The 20096-nt window shown below is 41.8% G+C and overlaps 1 protein-coding gene across 1 annotated transcript in view; it reads left to right on the top strand.

The window, feature by feature from the left end:
- The first annotated feature begins 520 nt into the window (after positions 1-520).
- The window catches only part of MYH15 (myosin heavy chain 15), a 43099-nt gene continuing 23523 nt past the window's right edge, over positions 521-20096 (top strand). The window contains exons 1-18 of the mRNA XM_041464115.1: positions 521-650; positions 1719-1822; positions 2354-2497; positions 3972-4128; positions 5536-5563; positions 6419-6512; positions 7803-7820; positions 8430-8522; positions 9785-9848; positions 9941-10039; positions 11925-12028; positions 12441-12579; positions 13147-13265; positions 14343-14492; positions 14781-14951; positions 16039-16218; positions 17464-17596; positions 19395-19462. Of these exons, the coding sequence (XP_041320049.1) occupies positions 557-650; positions 1719-1822; positions 2354-2497; positions 3972-4128; positions 5536-5563; positions 6419-6512; positions 7803-7820; positions 8430-8522; positions 9785-9848; positions 9941-10039; positions 11925-12028; positions 12441-12579; positions 13147-13265; positions 14343-14492; positions 14781-14951; positions 16039-16218; positions 17464-17596; positions 19395-19462 (1959 nt within the window). The 5' untranslated portion in view covers positions 521-556. The remainder of the gene's footprint in view (positions 651-1718; positions 1823-2353; positions 2498-3971; positions 4129-5535; positions 5564-6418; positions 6513-7802; positions 7821-8429; positions 8523-9784; positions 9849-9940; positions 10040-11924; positions 12029-12440; positions 12580-13146; positions 13266-14342; positions 14493-14780; positions 14952-16038; positions 16219-17463; positions 17597-19394; positions 19463-20096) is intronic.

The following is a 20096-nucleotide window of genomic DNA, read 5'->3' as shown; positions in this document are numbered from 1 at the left end:
ACATCCCTGCAGCTCTGCAGCAGTGAAGTCTTGCTCCTTGTTTCCCAGAAAACCCCGGCCTGAGATGGTGCTTTAATCGGCCAAGTGGCACAGCCCCAGGGAGACCTGCGGGAGGGCATAGCTTTGCTCCAGGCGATTTTGAAAGGGGCCAGAAGAGGCCACTGCTAAGTGGTTTTCAAAATCACAGCTTCAAGTGGTCCCTCCTGCTCTTAAGCACCATATGTGCCACAAAAAAGAGACAAAATCTTCCTGTGGAGATAACTGTGACCAGTGTTGAGCTTTAGAACCCTTCAAGACCTGTCCGACTTTTAATAAACTGAGGCAAGGAAGGGTTTAACTAAAAGTTCAGTCTAGTCCCAAATCTGTGTTAGGCATTTGTGTTTAACATTAATCATCCCTTTGATCAGCCACCTGCCATGTTATGCTGAGCTTTTTATATTGCCTGACATTGTTCACGGAATAGACAATTGTTTTGGTTTTTTCCCCCTCTTTCTTTGGTAGACTGGGTGCCTTTCTTTTTCCTCTCTGAGCTGTGCCACCTTGAACCCTTGCCAAGATGATGGTCGATATGTCAGAGTTCGGGGAGGCTGCTCCCTACCTCCGAAAGAGTGAGAAGGAGCTGATGAAGGCTCAGACGGTGGCCTTCGATGGTGAGTTGCAGACTCACAGCCCTTTGTGCTGCCAGGGGCTGGTTCAGAGGGGTAAGGGTTACATACGAATGGAGCCCAAGAAATGCAGAGCAAAGCAGGATGCAAAGCCTCCGTTGTCACTGCTGGGCTGCTGCTGCTGGAGGTAGCTGGTTCAACCAAGTTTGGGTTCCTTTATTCTGCAAAGGTATTAAAAACTCTCAGACAGTAAAAATTAAAAATAATCTATGGCAGGTAAGTTTTTATTTAGATTTAGAAGCAAGGTGTACTGATATTGCCCTGCTAAAAGGGGAATAACCTCTCTGTCAGCTTTAGAGAAAAACAACAGACATTCATGTTTCTGTGGCCTGACTAGATGTCTTATTTGCTTTGCAGCTTGTATAATAATGTAATGCTAGCTTTTAGTTTCCCATAATTTATTTTTCATTAAATGGGTTTCTATGAGCCCTGAGGTTTAGTAGTAAGTGTGAATGCATCAACAACTGCAGCCTTTCACTATTCACAGCAGTTGCTGTAACTAAAGACCTAAAATCTTGTGCAGCTGCTCCAAACTCTAAAAGGCACATACATAACTAAATGTGAGTTATTAATATTGCTGTTTTTCAGCACAATACTCAGAAGAATGTGAAGAAATAAGATCTGATATAAATCTGATAGATGGCAGTTGAATAATGTGGCTTGCATTCGTTGAACAGTTTGAAAGTCTCTGTGTGACTTTTTAGCAAATGCCTTAATTAGGGCTTGAATCTCAGTTCCTCCATCTGCACACTGGTGGTAATGATTATGGATTTCCCATGGAGGTTGAGGCTTAGCCAGCATTTGTGAAATATTTTGACACCTTGTGCTAGAAGGATCTAGAGGAAGCCGAGCAGTAGTTTCAAAGGAAGACAACATTTGGGAGCCCTATGCCTTCTGCTTCATCACACAGCTTCCCAGCACTGCCAATCTGTTGCAATCCCAGAAGTTCTGTGTTGCTTCTGCAGAAAAAGTAATCCAGCAATCTCACTTAGCTAGGCATGGTGTTGCTATTTGATGCAAGGCTGTGAACCCTCAGTCTTCTTAATTTCACAGGGAAGAAGAAATGTTGGGTTCCTGATGAAAAGAAAGCTTACGTTGAAGCTGAAATTACAGAAACCAGTGATGGCAAAGTGACTGTGCAGACAACGGATGGAAGGGTACAAAACTGGTTTTGTCTGATCTGTGACTAACAAGGCCAGAACTGCAAGCTACAGAATTGTCCTTGTTTCAGTTCGGTTGTCTGTTTAATGAAATGGGCTGTGAATGGGAAGCCTCAGTAACTGATGCCAGCTCAGGATAGGATAACACATGAAAAACCACCAAGGGAAAACCAGCAATGCAGCCATGGGTGGGTGAGCATCAGCCACGGCGCAGCTGCGGGAGGGCTGTGACTCGGGGTTTGCAACCAGCCAGTTCTGGTTTGGTGCCCAGAGCTAAAAACCCAGGCTCTAGCCAAATTTCATGTTTTCTTTCACAGCCATAGCATCGTGCTTCTTACTTTTATCATCTCAGCCTTCCCACAGTCTTCTGATACCTGTGGAAACACATGGTATCAGAAGGCATAGGCAGAGATTGACCTGAAGAACTTCCCTCTGCTGGGGGAAAAATGTGTTTTCTTCCATAAGGTGTATGAAGCAACAGAGAATCCCAGTGTCTTCCAGTGTTGCTGTATTTGTTTGTCTTTGCAGACGATGACTATAAAAGAAGATGACGTGCAGACCATGAACCCTCCCAAATTTGACATGATTGAGGACATGTCTATGCTGACCCACCTGAACGAGGCATCTGTGCTGTACAACCTGAGGAAGCGCTACAGCAACTGGATGATCTATGTAAGGGCCACTGCAGGGGTGGATGTAGCGACCTGCCTTCCATGGGCTGACATCATGTGTGAACATGTTGTGTTCATGGTCATTTTACAATGGGGATAAGTCACAAAAGTAAGGGTCTTGCTCTTCACCTCAAGAAAGATGCTACTTGGAGCTGGCTGAATACAAACACAAAACTGAATGAGTAAGATGGTGTCTGGCTCCTTAGTTTTGCTTGCTTGCCTAGGAAAGGGGTAGTGGGGACATTTTTCTTAAGTCAAGATGCTGGGGAGACCCAGTTTATTTTTCATCTTCTAATATTAATCCATGTCAACACCAGCCATGGGGATTTCTTTTGTTCCCAGTTAGCTGCATTCAATTGTGTTTTAAATCAGTCAAAGGAATCCATTGATTTTTCCAGCCAACTCTTGCTCTGTTTTTTGGTATTCATCAGACAAGGAAATCCAACATTACCCATTTAAATTCCGATTGTCAAACATTTTCTGTGTTTCTCCAATAACCCCTGTATGAACATGTAGGGCCTAAAGCATAGCTTTGTTTGCAGATCAGTATAGGCAGAAAATGAAACTGGCATCTTGGCTTAATCCGTTTACTGGTAGGGGTGGATTCTTTTTCTTTCTAGAAAACAGGACAGAGGATTCATGCCAAGGCCCTTCAGGAGCATGTCCTAATGCTATTGTTAGGGGAAGGGACCGGATTTCACCTGAAACTTCTAGAACTTAATTGAACTCAATATCTATATGCATATGGTGATTGTGCCCATATGATAACAGGGTTTCTTTGAAGATATTGCTCCAAGCTGGGCTAAGTACTTGAAAAGTTACCAGCTGACACCAATTGCCTGGGGTTACAATTCAAAGCTCATTCTTCCTCGGAGTGACCAGGCCCCAGAGAACTGATGTGTATCATCCAAAGAGCAACTATAAAGAGATTTTTACCAACCTGGCATCTCCAAAAGCTGAAAAATGTTCCACAGCTTTGGGGTACAACACTATTATGTGGTTTTTCTCTTTGAACACCCACCAGAAATTGTCTGGAGGTTCTTGCATACTATTAATAATGGGAGGTTGTTTCTCCTCCTAAAAATGGAGTTCAAACAGGGAAGCTGTAACTTTCCATTGCATGTCTGTTTTCAAGAGGGAACAACTCCCATGGAGCAGCAAGGGACAAAATCAGATGCAAGTCTATTTGCTGCTCCTTTGTTTTACTGAAGGGGATGTTTTCATTTCAGGTTGGCACCTCAAATCCCCTTTTCCCCTTTTGAAAGCTGTTCAATATCTGTAGTTTTGGTACGAATTGCAAATTAGGAAGTCACTTAGAAGATCAGTAACTTCCAAAATTTAGAAAGTGTGAAATTCAATTCAGAATTCAAGCCTAAATCAGCAGTTGGCAATGCCACATCCTGCTTGGTTAACCAAGACTTTTTGCCTTATTGCTTGAGTGAATTTTTTCACACTGGCTTTGTGTTACCCTCTAGACATACTCCGGTTTGTTCTGTGTGACCATAAACCCCTACAAGTGGTTGCCTGTCTACAAATCGGAGGTAGTTGCTGCGTACAAAGGCAAGCGGCGCTCGGAGGCTCCTCCTCACATCTTCTCCATCGCTGACAACGCGTACCACGACATGCTGCGCAGTAAGTGCCGCCGCCTGCCTCCTCACCAGCTCCCACCTCGTCGGTCGGGCTGGTGGGACTGTGCTGCAGGGAAGTGCGTGAGAGCTTCTGCAGCACGGAACAAACGCGAATATAGTCCACAAGCAACAGGGGCTTGGCAATCTGTGATGATTTTATACACATGTGTGTATCCGTACACTTATTTCGTTTCTACACTGCCCTGCGTGTTCCTGTGGCACTTCTGCTAACCATCTGTCAGGTGCGCAAATCCAGCTGTCTCAGCTGAGTGAATCCAGAAATGGGGCCGGCTCCCAAAGGTCTGTTAGTGCTTTCCTAAACTCAAAACCAGACCTGCAGTCAGTTTCCCCTCCGTGTCACGACAGGTGAGATGTGTGCGCCCACGGGCCCTGTAGGCCAGGCCTGCGGCCGCCACTCCGGCCCTGTCGCTGCTGCCGTGACCCTGCCCTGCGCCACTGCCACGGCGCCTGCCGCGGCTCCGGGCGCCGATCCCGCGGCAGCGAACTCCAGATTTCCCTGGGAAATTTCCTCGCCATGACCCTGGCGTTACTGGGAAAAAGGAGTTTATCAGCAGAGGGCAGCAGCGATGTGCTCACACCAGGGCCTGCGAGGCCGCAGGATAAATCCAAAAGAGACTTGACCGGAACACATGATGCTGACACTTGCTTTTAAAAAACTGAAAAAGCACCTTTTTGTGAGGGGACAAAAAGCACCGGGCAGAGGGAATGTGTGTCTGGCTGCAGAGATGCTCTTTCATCAGATAAGGCTCCTCAATATGTAGCCTGCCATGACGACTGGAATTATAAAAATAAAAGAGGAATTTAGACTTAATGACTTGGGAAACTGCCATGATTTAGTGTTTTCTGAACTTGATTAATAATATATTAGGGTTGCAGAGTGTTCTAATAAATGCTTGTTTCTGATCAGGCAATTAGGCTTGCATAATAGGCTGCTTAGTTCCAGTAGCATGGCCAGCTGAAGAGGAATACACATGCATTTAAAGGAACAGCCTGTGAAAAAAAGAGCAAAATTACTTGGCTTGATCTAGTATTGCAGGAGCAGAAAGGTCAGACATGAGCAAAGACACACTCAGGAGTGAGAGAATAAATGTTTTCAGAACAGGAAATTTCTTTCTTTATTATAGTATTCAGACACAGATGAATGCGTATGACTGACAGGTATTTAATACCAATTTGAGCAAAACACAAGAGAAGGATTCAGGGCAGGGCTGGAATCCGCACTCCTGGAAATCATTCTAAATTATACCAGTTTTTATCTTTCTGTCTTTGCTTCATGTGACTCTCTCCTGTCCTTGCATGACTGATTCTGATACCCATTTGCAATTATAATAAGTGATTTGTACACCCTACTAAGTTTCCCTTTCTTTTTTCTTTGTTTTTTCCCTTACAGATCGGGAGAATCAGTCTATGCTGATCACGTAAGTTCTTCTTTTTTGACTGATTTGAGACTTTGTTGTTGTGAAAACCTTTGAAGGAAAAAACCCTGATAAAATACCATTTGACTCTTAAAATCTCAGCTAAATTGCCCAGAACCGAGTAACTGTCAATTTGGCCATCTGATGATGAGATTGACCTCCATGAGAAAGGAGTAGCTAAAGGTTTGATGGCGTCTGGCCCATTTCTGATCCCCATCTGGTGAACATTGCATGTAGGCATGAAAACAACTCAGCAGGCAATTAAAACTGCTCCTTGCAGGATTAGCCTTTCTGTGGCTGTTGTCTTTGGACGCAGACGATTCCTTCTGTTCAGTGTGGTTACTCTTGCTGAAAGTTATGTTTCAGGGTGTTGTGTAGATACATCTAAAGAGGGAGAGATGACCAAGGTACAAAAGAGCAGGTGTGATGTTTACTGGCAAGCATGAAAGGATGGAGACTTGGGTGTCTCTACAAAGTTACAAGTGCTCTTGGGTAACACTGGCAAATAACTGCAGATTTCCTCTGATTTTTCTAGCTCATTAACTGTAGGTGTGTACCCCAGAGAGTTAGTCTAGATGTTTGTAATTAAACTTCATGTCCCTAAAAGAAGGTCAGTGTAGGGTGGGTTTGTACAGGACTTCTGAGCTCAGCTGTATGAAGAACGGGTTACTGCTGTCATAGGACTGCACCTCTTCATTCAGTCAATTTGAGGTATTTCCACAGAAATGGCTGAGCAGCAGGCTGCAGAGTCAGTGAGTCTGAGAACAGCCTCGATGGGAGGAGCTGGCTGAACAGGATATAAAAGGATGAGTTGCAGCTGTTTGAGCAATGGTTTTGTTTTCTTCCCCTTTCCTCTAGTGGAGAATCCGGCGCTGGCAAGACTGTGAACACAAAACGAGTCATCCAGTACTTTGCCACAGTGGCAGCCCTGGGTGAAACTGGTAAAAAGAATGTAAGTCTGCTGCTGGCTGACTCATTTCAGACTCCCAAGGTTCCCCTCTTTCTTGTGTACGACTAACCTCACAAGTCTGCAGTACTGAGAGCATGTTCTGAAGGGAGAAAGGCACACATGAACGTACCAAGCTCCAGATGGAGCAGAAACACCACCCCTGGTTCTGGACAGATGCTTGTTGATGCCACTTTTTTCTTTTTTTCCTCAGGAGTTTCAGTTTTTGTGTGTGCTAAATATTCTTCTGATTCTGTTAAAACTGGTCAAAAGATGGGGAGACTGTAAAGAATAAGATTTTTTTTTTTCAAATGGAAAATAGTCTTCAACAAGACTAGGATTATAACTTCTCATCAAAATATCTGTTTCATTGAAAGCTTTTTGGTCCAAAAAAAAAGGATTGCTTTGACAAAATATATTTTTTGAATCAGCTTTTCTGTATTTCTGTTTGGATAAGTGCTGTTCTGCTTATAAGTGCTCTCTAAGGTTATAATGAATACTGTATTCATGCTGCTTTTTATATTGTGTTGCTACAAGCTTATTTGCTATGAGCTTCATTGTGCTTGAAGGGTTTAGTGCTCGTTTGTGGTGAATTAACTGATTCCTGTGAACTGTATTTATAAGGCCAAAATTTCAGCCACACTTCAAGTCTGTGCGCAGAACTCACGTCATCAAACTCTAATATACGTTCTCCTGAGGCCTGCAATGCTTTCTTAAGAAAAGGTTGAGTTATCCAGAGCCAGCTTCCTGCATCCAATGAGGCTGGTGCTCATCGTGGTGTCAAAACCTGCTGTGCTCATGCAACAATGGTGCTCCCATCCCAAGCTTACTGTTTGAACTTCCACTGCAGAAATCTACCTGGTTTTGCTCTGGAGATGTCTGGAGATGTGATAGACCAAAACACCAACTAAGTGAACAGAGAAAGGAGACTGCTGCTAGGTAGCGATAATAAAAGAGCGTAAATGCAGACAGACAAGTTCTAGGCAATAAGATTGTGCCCCACTTGAACTTTTGGGTGATATTGGGGTAAAAAAGGGTGATGAAAATGCAACCTGACCTGATAAACTACATGAAACATCTTCCAGCTGCCATATCTGTTTTTGCACTATTGTGATGTATGGTGAATGCAAAGTAATAGCCACACATGCTTTCCGAAGGCTTCAAAAAGCACTGCTGATGTGTTGGTGCCCACGAGACAGCTAACCTTGCTAGTTGTTATATTTTGTATTGTTCTCTGCGTTAGTATTCACATTCTCTCTCTCTTTTCTCTCCATTGTGTTCCTATTTTGTCAACAGCCAGCTACAAAAACTGGGGTAAGTCATCAGCTTTGCTGTTTTATTTTTGCCTTGCAGAATTGGTGTTGGGCTCTGTCAGATGTGCCATGAGCCTCAGCATTTCACTTTGTGTGGTTCCCGGGTGAGTAGTGGATGATCCCCGGAGCCTCGGCAGGGAAGGTCATCCACTTCCCAAACTGAACTCTGTGAGAGCAACAGTTAAAGCTTTTCTCATCTCCAAGAATCCCAAATGTTACAAGCTCCGAGTGCTTTTAAATCAAATGCATTCTAGTGCTTGTCACTGTCTTCAGTAGCCCATTTCCTACACGCGTTCCTCATTCCTCGATGTCCCCACATGCTCGAAGTACATTTTGGGTGATTTCTTTCGCATGCAGATGGCACAAGATATAAATCTACAAAGCCAAACAGTAGGGAGCAGCAGAATGTTTGAGGCCTTTTAAATCGCTCATAATTGACTGATGGTCTCGCTGTGCTGCCATTCACACAGTGTCGCCCCTGAGGTGAAGCTAAATAAATCACTTTGCTACAGAGGTTCAGCTCTGTAAGTGAATGCATGGCTGAGCTAGAGCTGACAGCTGAGTCCGTGGCCTGTAGGTTTCTCAATAGTATTTCAACTTTGATTTCTAGGGAACCTTGGAGGATCAAATCATTCAAGCAAACCCAGCCCTAGAAGCTTTTGGAAATGCCAAAACCCTGAGAAATGACAATTCCTCACGTTTCGTAAGTCTGCAGCATAAGCCAGTGACATCTTATTTAACAGTGGCCAGTTAATAACACCTATGTCATAATCCCTTCATAGATTGCATTTTGCCCATTAAAATTATTGGATTTCCAGAGTGGAAAAATAACATAGTAGGATCTAACAAAAACATGAAGGGAAATAAAGACAGATCAAGCTGGAATAATTGTTCAAACTGTTTAAATTGTTTAAAATGAACACAAGAAAAGCAAAACCCAGTTTCAGGAAGCTCTTTGAACAGCAGCAATAGATCTTCCTCAAAACTGCCTCTGCATTATTTTCCTACCCCTTTTTCCACTAGCCTGTCTTTCCCCCTTCCTATAGTATCTAGGTGTCAGAAACAGCACAGCCCCTGCTCCTCCCTCCCCTGTGCCAAGCCCTGCAGCAGTACTCCTATCCTTGAACCATTCAGTTTCCCTTTTTGCCTCAGCAAGCTGTCCCTGCTTGTCCCTCCGTGCTGCCATCACCCTGGGGCTCTCCTCCTCTCCATTAGGTTGGCAGGAGAGCAATCCTCTTGGGAACTCTGCCTCTGCCACATTTGGTTGACATTGTCTGAGAGGTCCGAAAGGAATGGCATGAGGATGACAAGCCTGAGTTTAGAGCCCATGCTTCCCTAACAAATCCTGTTAAAAATTAAATTGGAAGGGGTGGTGAGGACCAGAGGTTGTAAGCATCTGTACAGCTACACAGTTGTATAAGGAGCTTGTCAGCTGGAAGGGAAATTAATTATTTTTGTGTGTTTGAATATGAGAAACTAAATGAAAACTACTAATTTTTTATGAATTGGGAGAGATGGATATGGAAATTTAATGGACAAAGCTGTGTAAAATCACAGCACTTTTCTGATGTAAGTAGTTAGTAATGTAAGTTAGGACTCAAATGGGGAGAAGCTAAAAAAGGAGCCTATGTGTCTTAAGCTCAGGCTTAATGCTCCGAGTCCTGCATTACAGTAAACATGCATCATGCAACTGGAAGCCGTGTGCTTTGCCATATCTTAGCCTGGCAGATAAGTACACTGTTATCCTTTCTCCACAAGCAGATTACATAGCTCTATGTACAGATTTAGGCTTGGAAGACAGTAATATCATTGTTTGATATTTTTCATTGAAAATACGCCTATGCAAAGCCAAGGAGTTTGCATAAATTGATTCTTTGGGCCAAATGATTGCCTTCAAACTGCATTCTTTCTTTCCCTCTGTGTATACTATATGTACTAATTAGAATATTCTTCTGTGTGAATTAGGGTAAATTTATCCGAATCCATTTTGGAACTACAGGCAAGCTGTCATCTGCTGATATTGAGATTTGTAAGCAGCAAACTCTCTCCTTTTAAAAAATACAATTGCTCATCTGAAAGCTGCAAGATCCTTTCTCACTGAATTTTCCTTTCTGCGACTAGATTTATTGGAGAAATCCCGAGTAATTTTCCAGCAACCTGGTGAAAGAGACTATCACATCTTCTACCAGATCCTGTCAGGAAAGAAACCAGAGTTACTAGGTAAGCATTATGTGGATCCACAGCTTTTAAGAGCCTGAAACTGAATAGACAGTGGATAAGGGGTTAGGAGGCAAACCCATGTGCAGAAAGGCCCTTATGCTTCCACTTGATGAAACTGAACTTCCACTGTCAGATACAATCTTTTAGAGATGTTGTTCCAGTGGCAGCAGCAGAGACCATTTCTCTTATATTACAGATTAATCTAATGGGAATAAGACTCAGGCAGGACTTTTAAAACATAGCAATATAAAGGCAAAAAGTGTCACACTGAATTTGTGTAATCCAAGGTCTCAAAACATCTGGAAAATTCTATGCCTGCAAAGCATTTGTGATAAGACTTTAATTATCCAGATTTTCACATATGAGAAGATTTGCTTATAGGTCCACAAAGAAAATCTAGTTTCCTCTTTCTGCCCCAGGTGGCAAAACTGACATTCTAGAATGTTGTGTAGTAGGAGAGAATGTTCAAAACTGCCTGCTGCTGATTATGTGGCGATTACCCCTTTCAACCTTCCCCTGGCTCAGCATGGTCCCACAGACCCACTGGAGAATGGCAGAGATGGGCTGAGATGCTGCGAATAAAACCTTCACTAGTTATTTAATGACATGGTTTCCTGACTTCTGTTTGTGCTCTGAAGGAACACATTTTGCAAAATATGTTGGAGAGTCACTTCATTGCTCTTCTACACTCCCACTAAGCCATAGCAATCATAATCTCTTTTGAAGTCTTACTATCCTGACAGTGCATGGTCAAATCCCTAACACTCTAAGCTTTGTGTGGCCTAATTAATGGCAATTATGGGAAAGATTTCAAGGAAGCTTTGCACTGAGATTCCTGTGAGAATCCCTGTGCTGGGAAAATGCTCTGTTTCTTCTGAACTCTCTGTGTATTCCACAACAGCACACACCTTTCTGGCCAGCAGGAACATGTCTGCAGGCTCTTGAAGAGGCTGAAACCAGCAGGGGCTTGTGTTTTGTAGACAAGAAATGTATCTGCTTGTATATGAACACATCCATATCTAAATGTGGATAAGTACCAATATCAATAACTATGGATGAACATAACTATAGATAAAATCATTTATATCAGAGTGACTACATAGCAAAGTAAGAGGAGCTTATAGAGGATAAAATTTCATATAAACATATATTGATAGCCATTTATTTATTATATATTATATATATATATATTTATTGATAGCCACATATTTAGATATGTAGAGATGTGTGCCTGCATAAAAAAGATTGAAATCTAGACCAAATCTCGGTCTGGGGAATGTGGGTGAAACTTTCAGTTGATTTAATGAAGCAGGACTCTGCCTGTACTTTTAGAAGCAGCTAGCTTTGTAGACAACAACTCTGCATTTTTAGGTTTTGATATGAAGGAATGACAATGGAGAAAGCCATATTCTGTCTTTTGTTTATCAAAAGCCAAGTGTCTTCTGCAAAGGGTGCTGGAAGTCACACTTCTCTGAGTCTGTTATAAAAAAGGAGAGCCATGCCCATACTCCCTGTCTTGGATCATGCTAAAATCTTTTTCTCCTCTCTATTTAGATAGGATATTTTACCCCTAAAAACATGTGAGGCGGAAAGTAGGACAGGAAATTATGGACTCAATATGCTGCAAGACATGCTCAATAGATGTGTATGCACAGTAGATGCTAATATGCAGTATTTCCGTATTCTTTTTATTCACTTTCTCTACATCTTCAAACTAACAGAGTAGAATAGGAGAGCTGGTTTCTGCATTGCAGTTATTAAAATAAAAACAACAAAACAATGCAGTCGTGCAGAGAAAAATGTAGGTTTCAGTTGATTTTTCCATCTCCATTTCTGAGGATAACCTGCATGGATGGCAGTTTTGACCTTGGCAGTTCTTTTACAGACATGCTCCTGATCTCTACCAACCCATATGACTACCACTTCTGCTCCCAAGGTGTGGTTACAGTGGACAACTTGGACGATGGAGAAGAATTGTTGGCAACAGATGTAAGTCTGTATGGATATGACTTTGGGTTTCCTAGATCAGGTGAGGAAAACTACTGGGAGGAGCCTGACTTCTGTTCCTGAAACTGTTGGACTAAAGCAAAAGCAGGATAGGGTCTTAACTGCATTCAGACTGTGAAGCCAAGGTCTGGTAAACTGTTACACTTTCAAATCTGACCTTGCTCCATGTAATGTCCACATTTTATATTGTTTTATATATAAAATGCTAGATGTAAAGAGCTCTCCCCTGGGTCCCCTGCCACTGCTGGGTCTTCAGGGTGTTTCAGAGGCTGCTTTGGGTGATAACACCCCTTGGCAGGATAGCAATATCTGCCATGCAAAGGTAGATTGTGGGGCTGCAACCACCACTGCTTTTGAGCAGGGAAGTGACAACGTCTGTGTTTCCTTTTCACAGCAAGCCATGGACATCTTGGGATTTGTGCCCGATGAAAAGGCTGGTTCCTATAAGCTCACAGGTGCCATCATGCACTTTGGGAATATGAAATTCAAGCAAAGACCCCGAGAAGAGCAGGCAGAGGCTGATGGCACTGAAAGTAAGAATAACACCTGAAATCACTCCTCAGCTTCAAAAGTCTGGCATGTACCAGGCACTGTGCTGAGGAAGCTGCTGCCTATTTGCTTTGTTCTTGCACACTTGTAGCACTCCTGATCAGCCAAGAGTGCTGTACTTGTAACAGGCTTATTCAGTGGTGGATAACCCTACTCAGCAGGAGATGAACACAGCCAGACTAACAGGATCAAATTCCATGTTTGAGACCATTTGAACAAAATGGTTGTGAAATCCTGCTGCCTTAACTTTCATAATTACAAGTCCTGCTTCTTTATTTTCTCTTGCACCTGAAACTGTCTATAACCCCTGTGGAGATACATTCTTTTCCCTAAACCTGAAGAGCTTCTTTAGTGAGATTCTTGCAGTAACTGGGGTGTAAAGTAGTCAGATGATGTACCATAAGGGAGAGTACAGGCATACCTAACACAAATCAGGCCTTTATCCAATTTGTCTTTTGAAGTGAATGTACTTAATATGTTTTTTTTTTTTAGCTGGGCATGTTTCCATGTTGAAGTTTAAAGCCCATTGAAACCTTATTTCTCCTGACCAGGTGCTGACAAAGCTGCCTACCTGATGGGAATCAACTCCTCTGACTTGATTAAGGGTTTGTTGCACCCTAGAGTGAAAGTTGGCAATGAGTACGTGACCAAAGGTCAAAGTGTTGAACAGGTAAGGAGATGCTTTCATGATATTTGGATACATGTCCTGTTACAGGATTTGCCTGTAACATCTCAGAGAAACAGACAGATGCTAGAAATATTAACATGAGCCTCTAGTACCTTCTCATTTTATATGCCCAAACTAGGGGAAATACATGGTGAAATTGAGGGAAACTGGGGAAGAGACTGACAAAGGAATACTGTCCAGCACAACTTTTGATAGAATTGTTTTTCTGATGTGTTAGCAGCACTCCAGGAAACCAGGTGCAGTAAAACCACATGGGGATTGATAGCTAATTCTGGATGAGAATAGTTACCTAGAAGATTTGAGCCATGGATTATTTATTCACTCATTGCTCATTCATTATTCATGTAATTTTTAATCTCTGTGTGACCTCAATCAGCTAAAGGCAATATCCACTTAAAGTTGTCTCCTAATTTAAGGGGAAAGGAGTCCTTGGGTTGCTATGTTACAGCAATATTGTAGAAGATGCTGCAGCGTTTTGGTTACAATAAAAGTTGCTGTTTGAAGATAGCCTGTGGTACAGGCTCAGAAAGTAGAAGACCTCTACAGAGAGGTGTATCCTGATGAAGCAGATATGCACAGGCTAAAGAAGATACTTTAGACAGACTTTTCCTATTGCCTGCTCATGCCATAGCATCCCTCAAAAATTAGAAACATATGTCAATCAACAACATGAGCATAAACCTCCACCCTTCTCTGTCAGTAGCTCTGGACATCATAGCTGGCTTCTGACCTGTGAGTTTCTGCTACCTTACTTCCACAAAAATATAATGGATTAAAACATTTGGAACTTGCTGTCCAGCTGTTTCCCAAGGTGTACTTCACAAGCACTTTATCATAGGTGTTAGTAGACATCCATGTATTTAGCAGTGATTTGAAGGAAATTCAGCAGAGATAATAGGAGAAACTGTGTTGTATTAACTATATCTTGGTGATTATACAAAGCATTGGGAAATTTCATTTGAACTATAAACAGACATTGAAATAGTCTACTGTACCAAAATCTTTGTGTTCCCAGTGAATTTTGTTTCACACTGTGGTGTTCTAAAACATGTATTTTAGGTTCTGTATGCTGTTGGGGCCTTATCTAAGGCAGTGTACGATCGAATGTTCAAGTGGCTGGTGGTCCGTATCAACAAGACCTTGGACACTAAGCTGCCAAGACAGTTCTTCATTGGAGTCCTGGATATTGCTGGGTTTGAAATCTTTGATGTGAGTATTAATGTGTGAGGACTGGTTGAAAGGACTTAAAAGATGCCAAGAGACAGCTCTTGGTTGGGTGTTTCTCTTTCTGAATGAACAGAAGGCAAAGTGCTGAGAAAGCCATAAGGCAAATAATGTGTATGATTTTACATGGTTGTTTGGGGTTTTTTTTCACGAATAGATATAAAAACCACTTGGCTGGACATGCCAATTGCTTTGGGCTGTAAACAGTTTCCTTCTTGCTGTTCCACCAAGTTAACTGCAATGTAAATGCTCATTTTTTCTCTCTTTCTGCAGTTTAACAGCTTTGAGCAGCTGTGCATCAATTACACTAATGAGAAACTGCAACAGTTTTTCAATCATCATATGTTTGTCCTGGAGCAAGAAGAGTATAAGAAGGAAGGCATTGAGTGGGTATTCATTGACTTTGGCATGGACCTTCAGGCCTGCATTGACCTAATCGAGAAGGTATGTACATGCCAAGGAGTATTCACTGAACTGGTTTGATTCGTGATGTTCCCTTGGATGTGTCCTCATGGCCCAGTGAACAGAGTAGGAAAAACAGCATGACAGGTTTCTTGCCTTTCTACCTGCAATAAAGAGTCAAAGGAAAATCAGTATTTGTGGCCACCCAGCTTTACCTTTGGAATTCTGCCTTAAAGAGCCAACAGCAGCCAACAAGCTGTAACTGGTAATTTGTAGGGCTGTGTCAGCTTCCCTGATTTGTACTTTTCTCTTTCTCTGTCCCTGCTGTTCCTCCATTTAGTCTGTACCACATATGAAACTTGTCAGCTTTTCAGGGCAAATGCATGTTTCAGTCTTGTGCCCAGTGCATCTCCTGTGAGGCTCCACTTTCTCACATTACATGCTAACGTGCTAAGTCCTTTGTGCTCTTTCTACCCTGAAAAGAAAAGAAACCTCTCACCACTTCCCCAGCATGGGATATGCCTTTCCTTTTCCCTTTTTTGGGAGTATAATGTGGTCCTGGTGGGGAGAGCTGTCCTCTGCTGTATAACCTGTCTTTGTATCTCTTTCTGCCATGTTTTATGGCATAGCATCTAACCCTGCTGATCTGTGAGGAAACATGAAATTTTGCATCTTGTGTTAGCAGGAAATTTGTAACAGCAGAAGTAGAAAGTCTGATTATTAAGTGGTCTTCTATTTGATCACTTTCTTATCCAAGGACAGGATATGTGTGCATGATCCTAATCCCTCAAAACCAATCTGCCCAGTGCTACAAGGTTCGTTCATCTCTTCTGAGACACGAATAATAAAATGCTAGTTGGTCCTGCTGCCCGGAAAGATAAGTCAAACTCTCTCTGGAAGCTATCATAAAGCCTCCTAAGGCAGAAGTGACATACTGAACAGTCAAAGGTGACATACTGAATAGTCAGTGGGGTGGTTACTGTTTTAACAGGATAACAAAAACTTCCTCCTCAGGTTAAGAAGAAATTTTGCAGGTTTAACATTCCATCAAATAAAACTTACAGGCTGCATAGCCACTGAAAGCAGGTAGTGTAAATGTTTCCCAACAAAGATGCTCTTAAATCCACAGCCACTGGGAATCCTGTCTATCCTTGAAGAGGAGTGCATGTTCCCAAAAGCTACAGATATGACATTCAAATCCAAACTTTACGACAACCATCTTGGCAAGTCACCCAATCTACAGAAGCCCAGGCCTGATAAGAAAAGGAAATATGAAGCTCACTTTGAACTCCTTCATTATGCTGGTGCAGTAAGTTTCTCTTGCTGGCAGGCAGACTTTGTGTCAGAAGTCTTCCAGGTGGGGTTTGGCTGTAGCACAAACATGGGAGGGTGGCAAGGGTGAAGAGGGGAAGGAAGGAAAGATGAGGAGTACAAGTGTTGCAGCAGAATAAGTTGCCACCAAACTCCAGGATACCTGCTCCTTAGATGCACAAATAGAATGAAATAAACTGAGGAGGGCTAATAGTACTTTTGCTGGAAGTATGCCTTGATTTGCCTTTATCACTTTTCCTCCAGTCTGAGTAAGACTAGTAATTAAACAGCAGCAGCATCTAACTTTTCACCTCGGTTTCCTGGAAAAATGAACTAATTTCTTCTTTAACTTAAGGGATGGTTGTAAAAAAAAATTAAAAATCACTTTTTACTCATTTTAGGACCAGTGTGTCAAAATAGCAAAAGGAAGTGTGGTTAGCTTTGATGTAGTGGTGGTGATGAGGTGAATGAGAACATAATGCAATACTGTGATACCTGAGCCAAAACTTGTCCAGTTTTGAAGTTCTGTTTTCAGACCAGATAGGCAGAAAGAATTTGAGAGGGTCACAGGAATTTTTTAATTAAACTACAATTGATAAGAAGCCTGCATAGCAGAGCAGGAATTTACCTGATGCTGTTAATTTCAAATTATAATTGAGCATTAAGCTAATTTTGTAATTATTAAGATAAATAATGCTGATCTTGGTACTTATCTGCGGTTGCAAATGCATTCAGCAAAGAAAATTAGAATTTCTATTCCCTTGTGGTACTGATAATGGAACATGTCTTCCCAGTAAAAAGAGCTGTGGCAAAGTCCTGGAGTTAGTTTGTAATCATTAAGATTCTATTAGAAAACCCTAATTATTCCAGTATAGCATGCTATTTTGATGTTAAATTATTATTTGTGTGATTTATACTTCAGCACTTTTTAATAGCGTTCCTGGGACTCCAATGCCACATGGTATCTCCACAGATAACCACATGGAGTCCATGAGAAGATGTAGGGACCAAATAGTTTGGAAGGGGTGTGTGGGATTCACATGCTAATTATTAGGAAGAGAGGTTTGGGAATTAGGAAGCAGAGAACTGGAGGGGAAGCGAGGAAAACCAGGGCAGCTGGTACTGCTTTGAGCACAGCTCTTCACAAAAAGTCATTGGCTTCAAGCCAAACTGCAAAGAACTGCTGGCTGCTCTGAAGGGGAACATTGGCAACCTCTGGTTTGTTTTCAATGCCTTGCTGTAGGTTCCTTACAACATCATTGGGTGGCTTGAGAAGAACAAGGACCCGCTTAATGAAACCGTGGTAGGCATTTTCCAGAAATCTTCCAACAAGCTCCTGGCAAGCTTGTTTGAAAGCTACATTGGTGCTGACAGTGGTAAGCAGAACCAGCTCACATGGGCTTCCTTTGGGTTTTGGGATGTATGCTTGGGAATGAATTTCAGAAACTAAGCAATTCTCTCAACTGCAATTGCCTCAATGCTATATGGGGCAGTGACTCATTATTTAGATGTGCACAGCAGCTGTAGGAGTTTGCCAGTACTGCTTTGAGGAGACCATTAACTCAGCTAGGTTGAATATATAGTACCTCTGAGCAAGGAAAGCTGTGTTGTGAATAATCCAGTGGGAATTTGAGTATGCAAGTGTTCAGATATGCAGCCAAGTGTTGCACAAAAGATTGTGTGCATAAATGCCAACAAAAAAGAACAGCTCTTGTTTCGCATGCTGTAGTACTCCTTGCTAGCCCCCCTGAAATAAATAAGAAATACCAAGTTTAAAAGGGAGTTTTGGAATATTTTATTGGATTAGTGGCAAGTACACACTGAAGGTACCAGAACACCATCCCACATTGGCCATAGTAGAAGGATTTGCCAATATGTCTTCCTTTCTGCTTGCTGCTGTTTTTCTTTTGTTTGACAATGTACATTGTACTAATGTACAATGTAATAATGTATATCTGAGGACATATTTAATCTCTATCCTTTACATAAAACTCTTTTATTTGTGAGAAGACAAGTAGCAAACATTCAGAAAATTAATCTTAAGTAAATAACTGGTATTCATTACAAAGATGTAGCTCTTATGCCGTGAAGTTGCAATCACTTACAGCCTGTTTATCAGAAACCTCATTTTAAGAGATGCTCTTGTCATTTATCACATGACACTTTCCTAGGAAGCCAGGAGGCTGAAAACTTTGTAATGGGAATGAGATGAAGCTGAATGTAAATAACAAACATCCTGCCATGAGCAAATCCTTGCAAGTTACTAACTGCCTATTTGCCTGTGGATATTCCTGTCTGTCTGAATACTACCTTGCTTTTCTTTGGTGTCAGGAGAAAGGAACAGTCTGTCCAGATTAGCCTTTTTCCACTCTCAACAGTATCACCTTCTGAAGGAGAAAAGGCTGTGGATAACTGCATCAAGCACATTTCACTCTTCACTCCTCCTTTTATGTTGAGAGGTGACACAATGACAGATCTCCTGGGAATGATCTAATGGCCCACTGCTTAAGAAAGCTGCAGCGGCTGCTGTACATTTTTGGGTCCTGTCATGAACCTGTGAAACTTTGTAAAGGTCTTGTCAGAAACTAACTTTCTTTAGGAGGATCTGAGTGATTTTGACTCCAAAGCTTTAAGCAAAATTCAGGGGATGCAAAGTTACTATATCTAAAATTATAAATATTTATTTCCCTCTATTCTAGACAAATCTTACTTGCACAAGTTCACTGCCTGCATAGCAGAGAATAAGTTTCTGTACAGTACAATGTGCAGTACAAATTTTCTGTAAGCATTATTTTTCTTAAGTTTTTCTTTTTCTACATCATCTCACCCTATGGAGTCTTTAACGAACTACAAATTACTTTTGTTAAAAGTTTTTTTTCTGCCATATTCATATTTATGGGCTTTTCTGCATAAGAAATGATGCAGCATAAATCTGAAATGCAAATGCAATCCAGGAAGTTTACAGTGGTCTTTGACAAAATTCCTAACTATGGACAGAGAGCTGCAAATGTGTGATGTATCACGCATGATTTTCAGAATGTCGTGTTTAAAATTTGAGCAATCAGAGCCTTTTAGTCAAATAGAGCAGCACTGTTAAAATGGTCTGTTTTCCACACTCTGCCTGCACCCCTTACTGAAATATGGATTGGTTTATGCTTCTTTTTTTCTCCTTAGGTGACCAGGGTGGAGAAAAGAAACGCAAGAAAGGTGCTTCGTTCCAAACAGTGTCATCACTGCACAAGGTTTGCTACCTCTCCACACCTGGTGGCACGAGTTAAGACAATGCGTTGAAGAAGAATGTTAAGGGCTGTAATGGACAGGAAAAAATTGGAATCCAAGATTGAAATTTGACTTGTGGACAGGGTTAATGACCTTGGCTAAGGAAATACACTGCTATTAAAACTGCATGCCAGGGGCTGCTCCATTTCATCATCTTGGAGCAGTCAGGACATTCTTTTTACTGTGTTTGAGAAAGTTTCATAAAATGGAGCCAACAACCGATATCACTTATTTTGTTGCTTACAGCTTCATGCTTGTCTCTGGAACAGGAACTGATTACAAGTAATTAGCTAGTCCCTATCTGATTACTGCTTGTAATTGGATCCTAGGGTTAGAGCAGACATGGAAAACAAAAGCTGTTGAATGAAGTGGCATAAAGCCTTTTCTTTCCTCAGTTATTCCCTTCTTCTGGGACTGGCATGTGCTCCTGGTGGAAGCTGTCATTATGAATCATGGCTGAGGGGAAAATGGGGATATTTACTATTTTTTGCCATTATTACCATTTCTATGTGTTACATTGAGGAAGCTGTAATGCAGGTAAACCTCAGGTTGGGAAGGATATAGTTACCCACTAATCATGCAATTTTATCTTGTTTG

Source organism: Pyrgilauda ruficollis, unplaced genomic scaffold (assembly GCF_017590135.1).
Source record: "Pyrgilauda ruficollis isolate IOZ18807 unplaced genomic scaffold, ASM1759013v1 scaffold17, whole genome shotgun sequence".
Taxonomy (NCBI): Eukaryota; Metazoa; Chordata; class Aves; order Passeriformes; family Passeridae; genus Pyrgilauda; species Pyrgilauda ruficollis.
The sequence above is the reverse complement of the archived record's forward strand: the minus strand, read 5'-3'. Positions and strand labels throughout refer to the sequence as shown.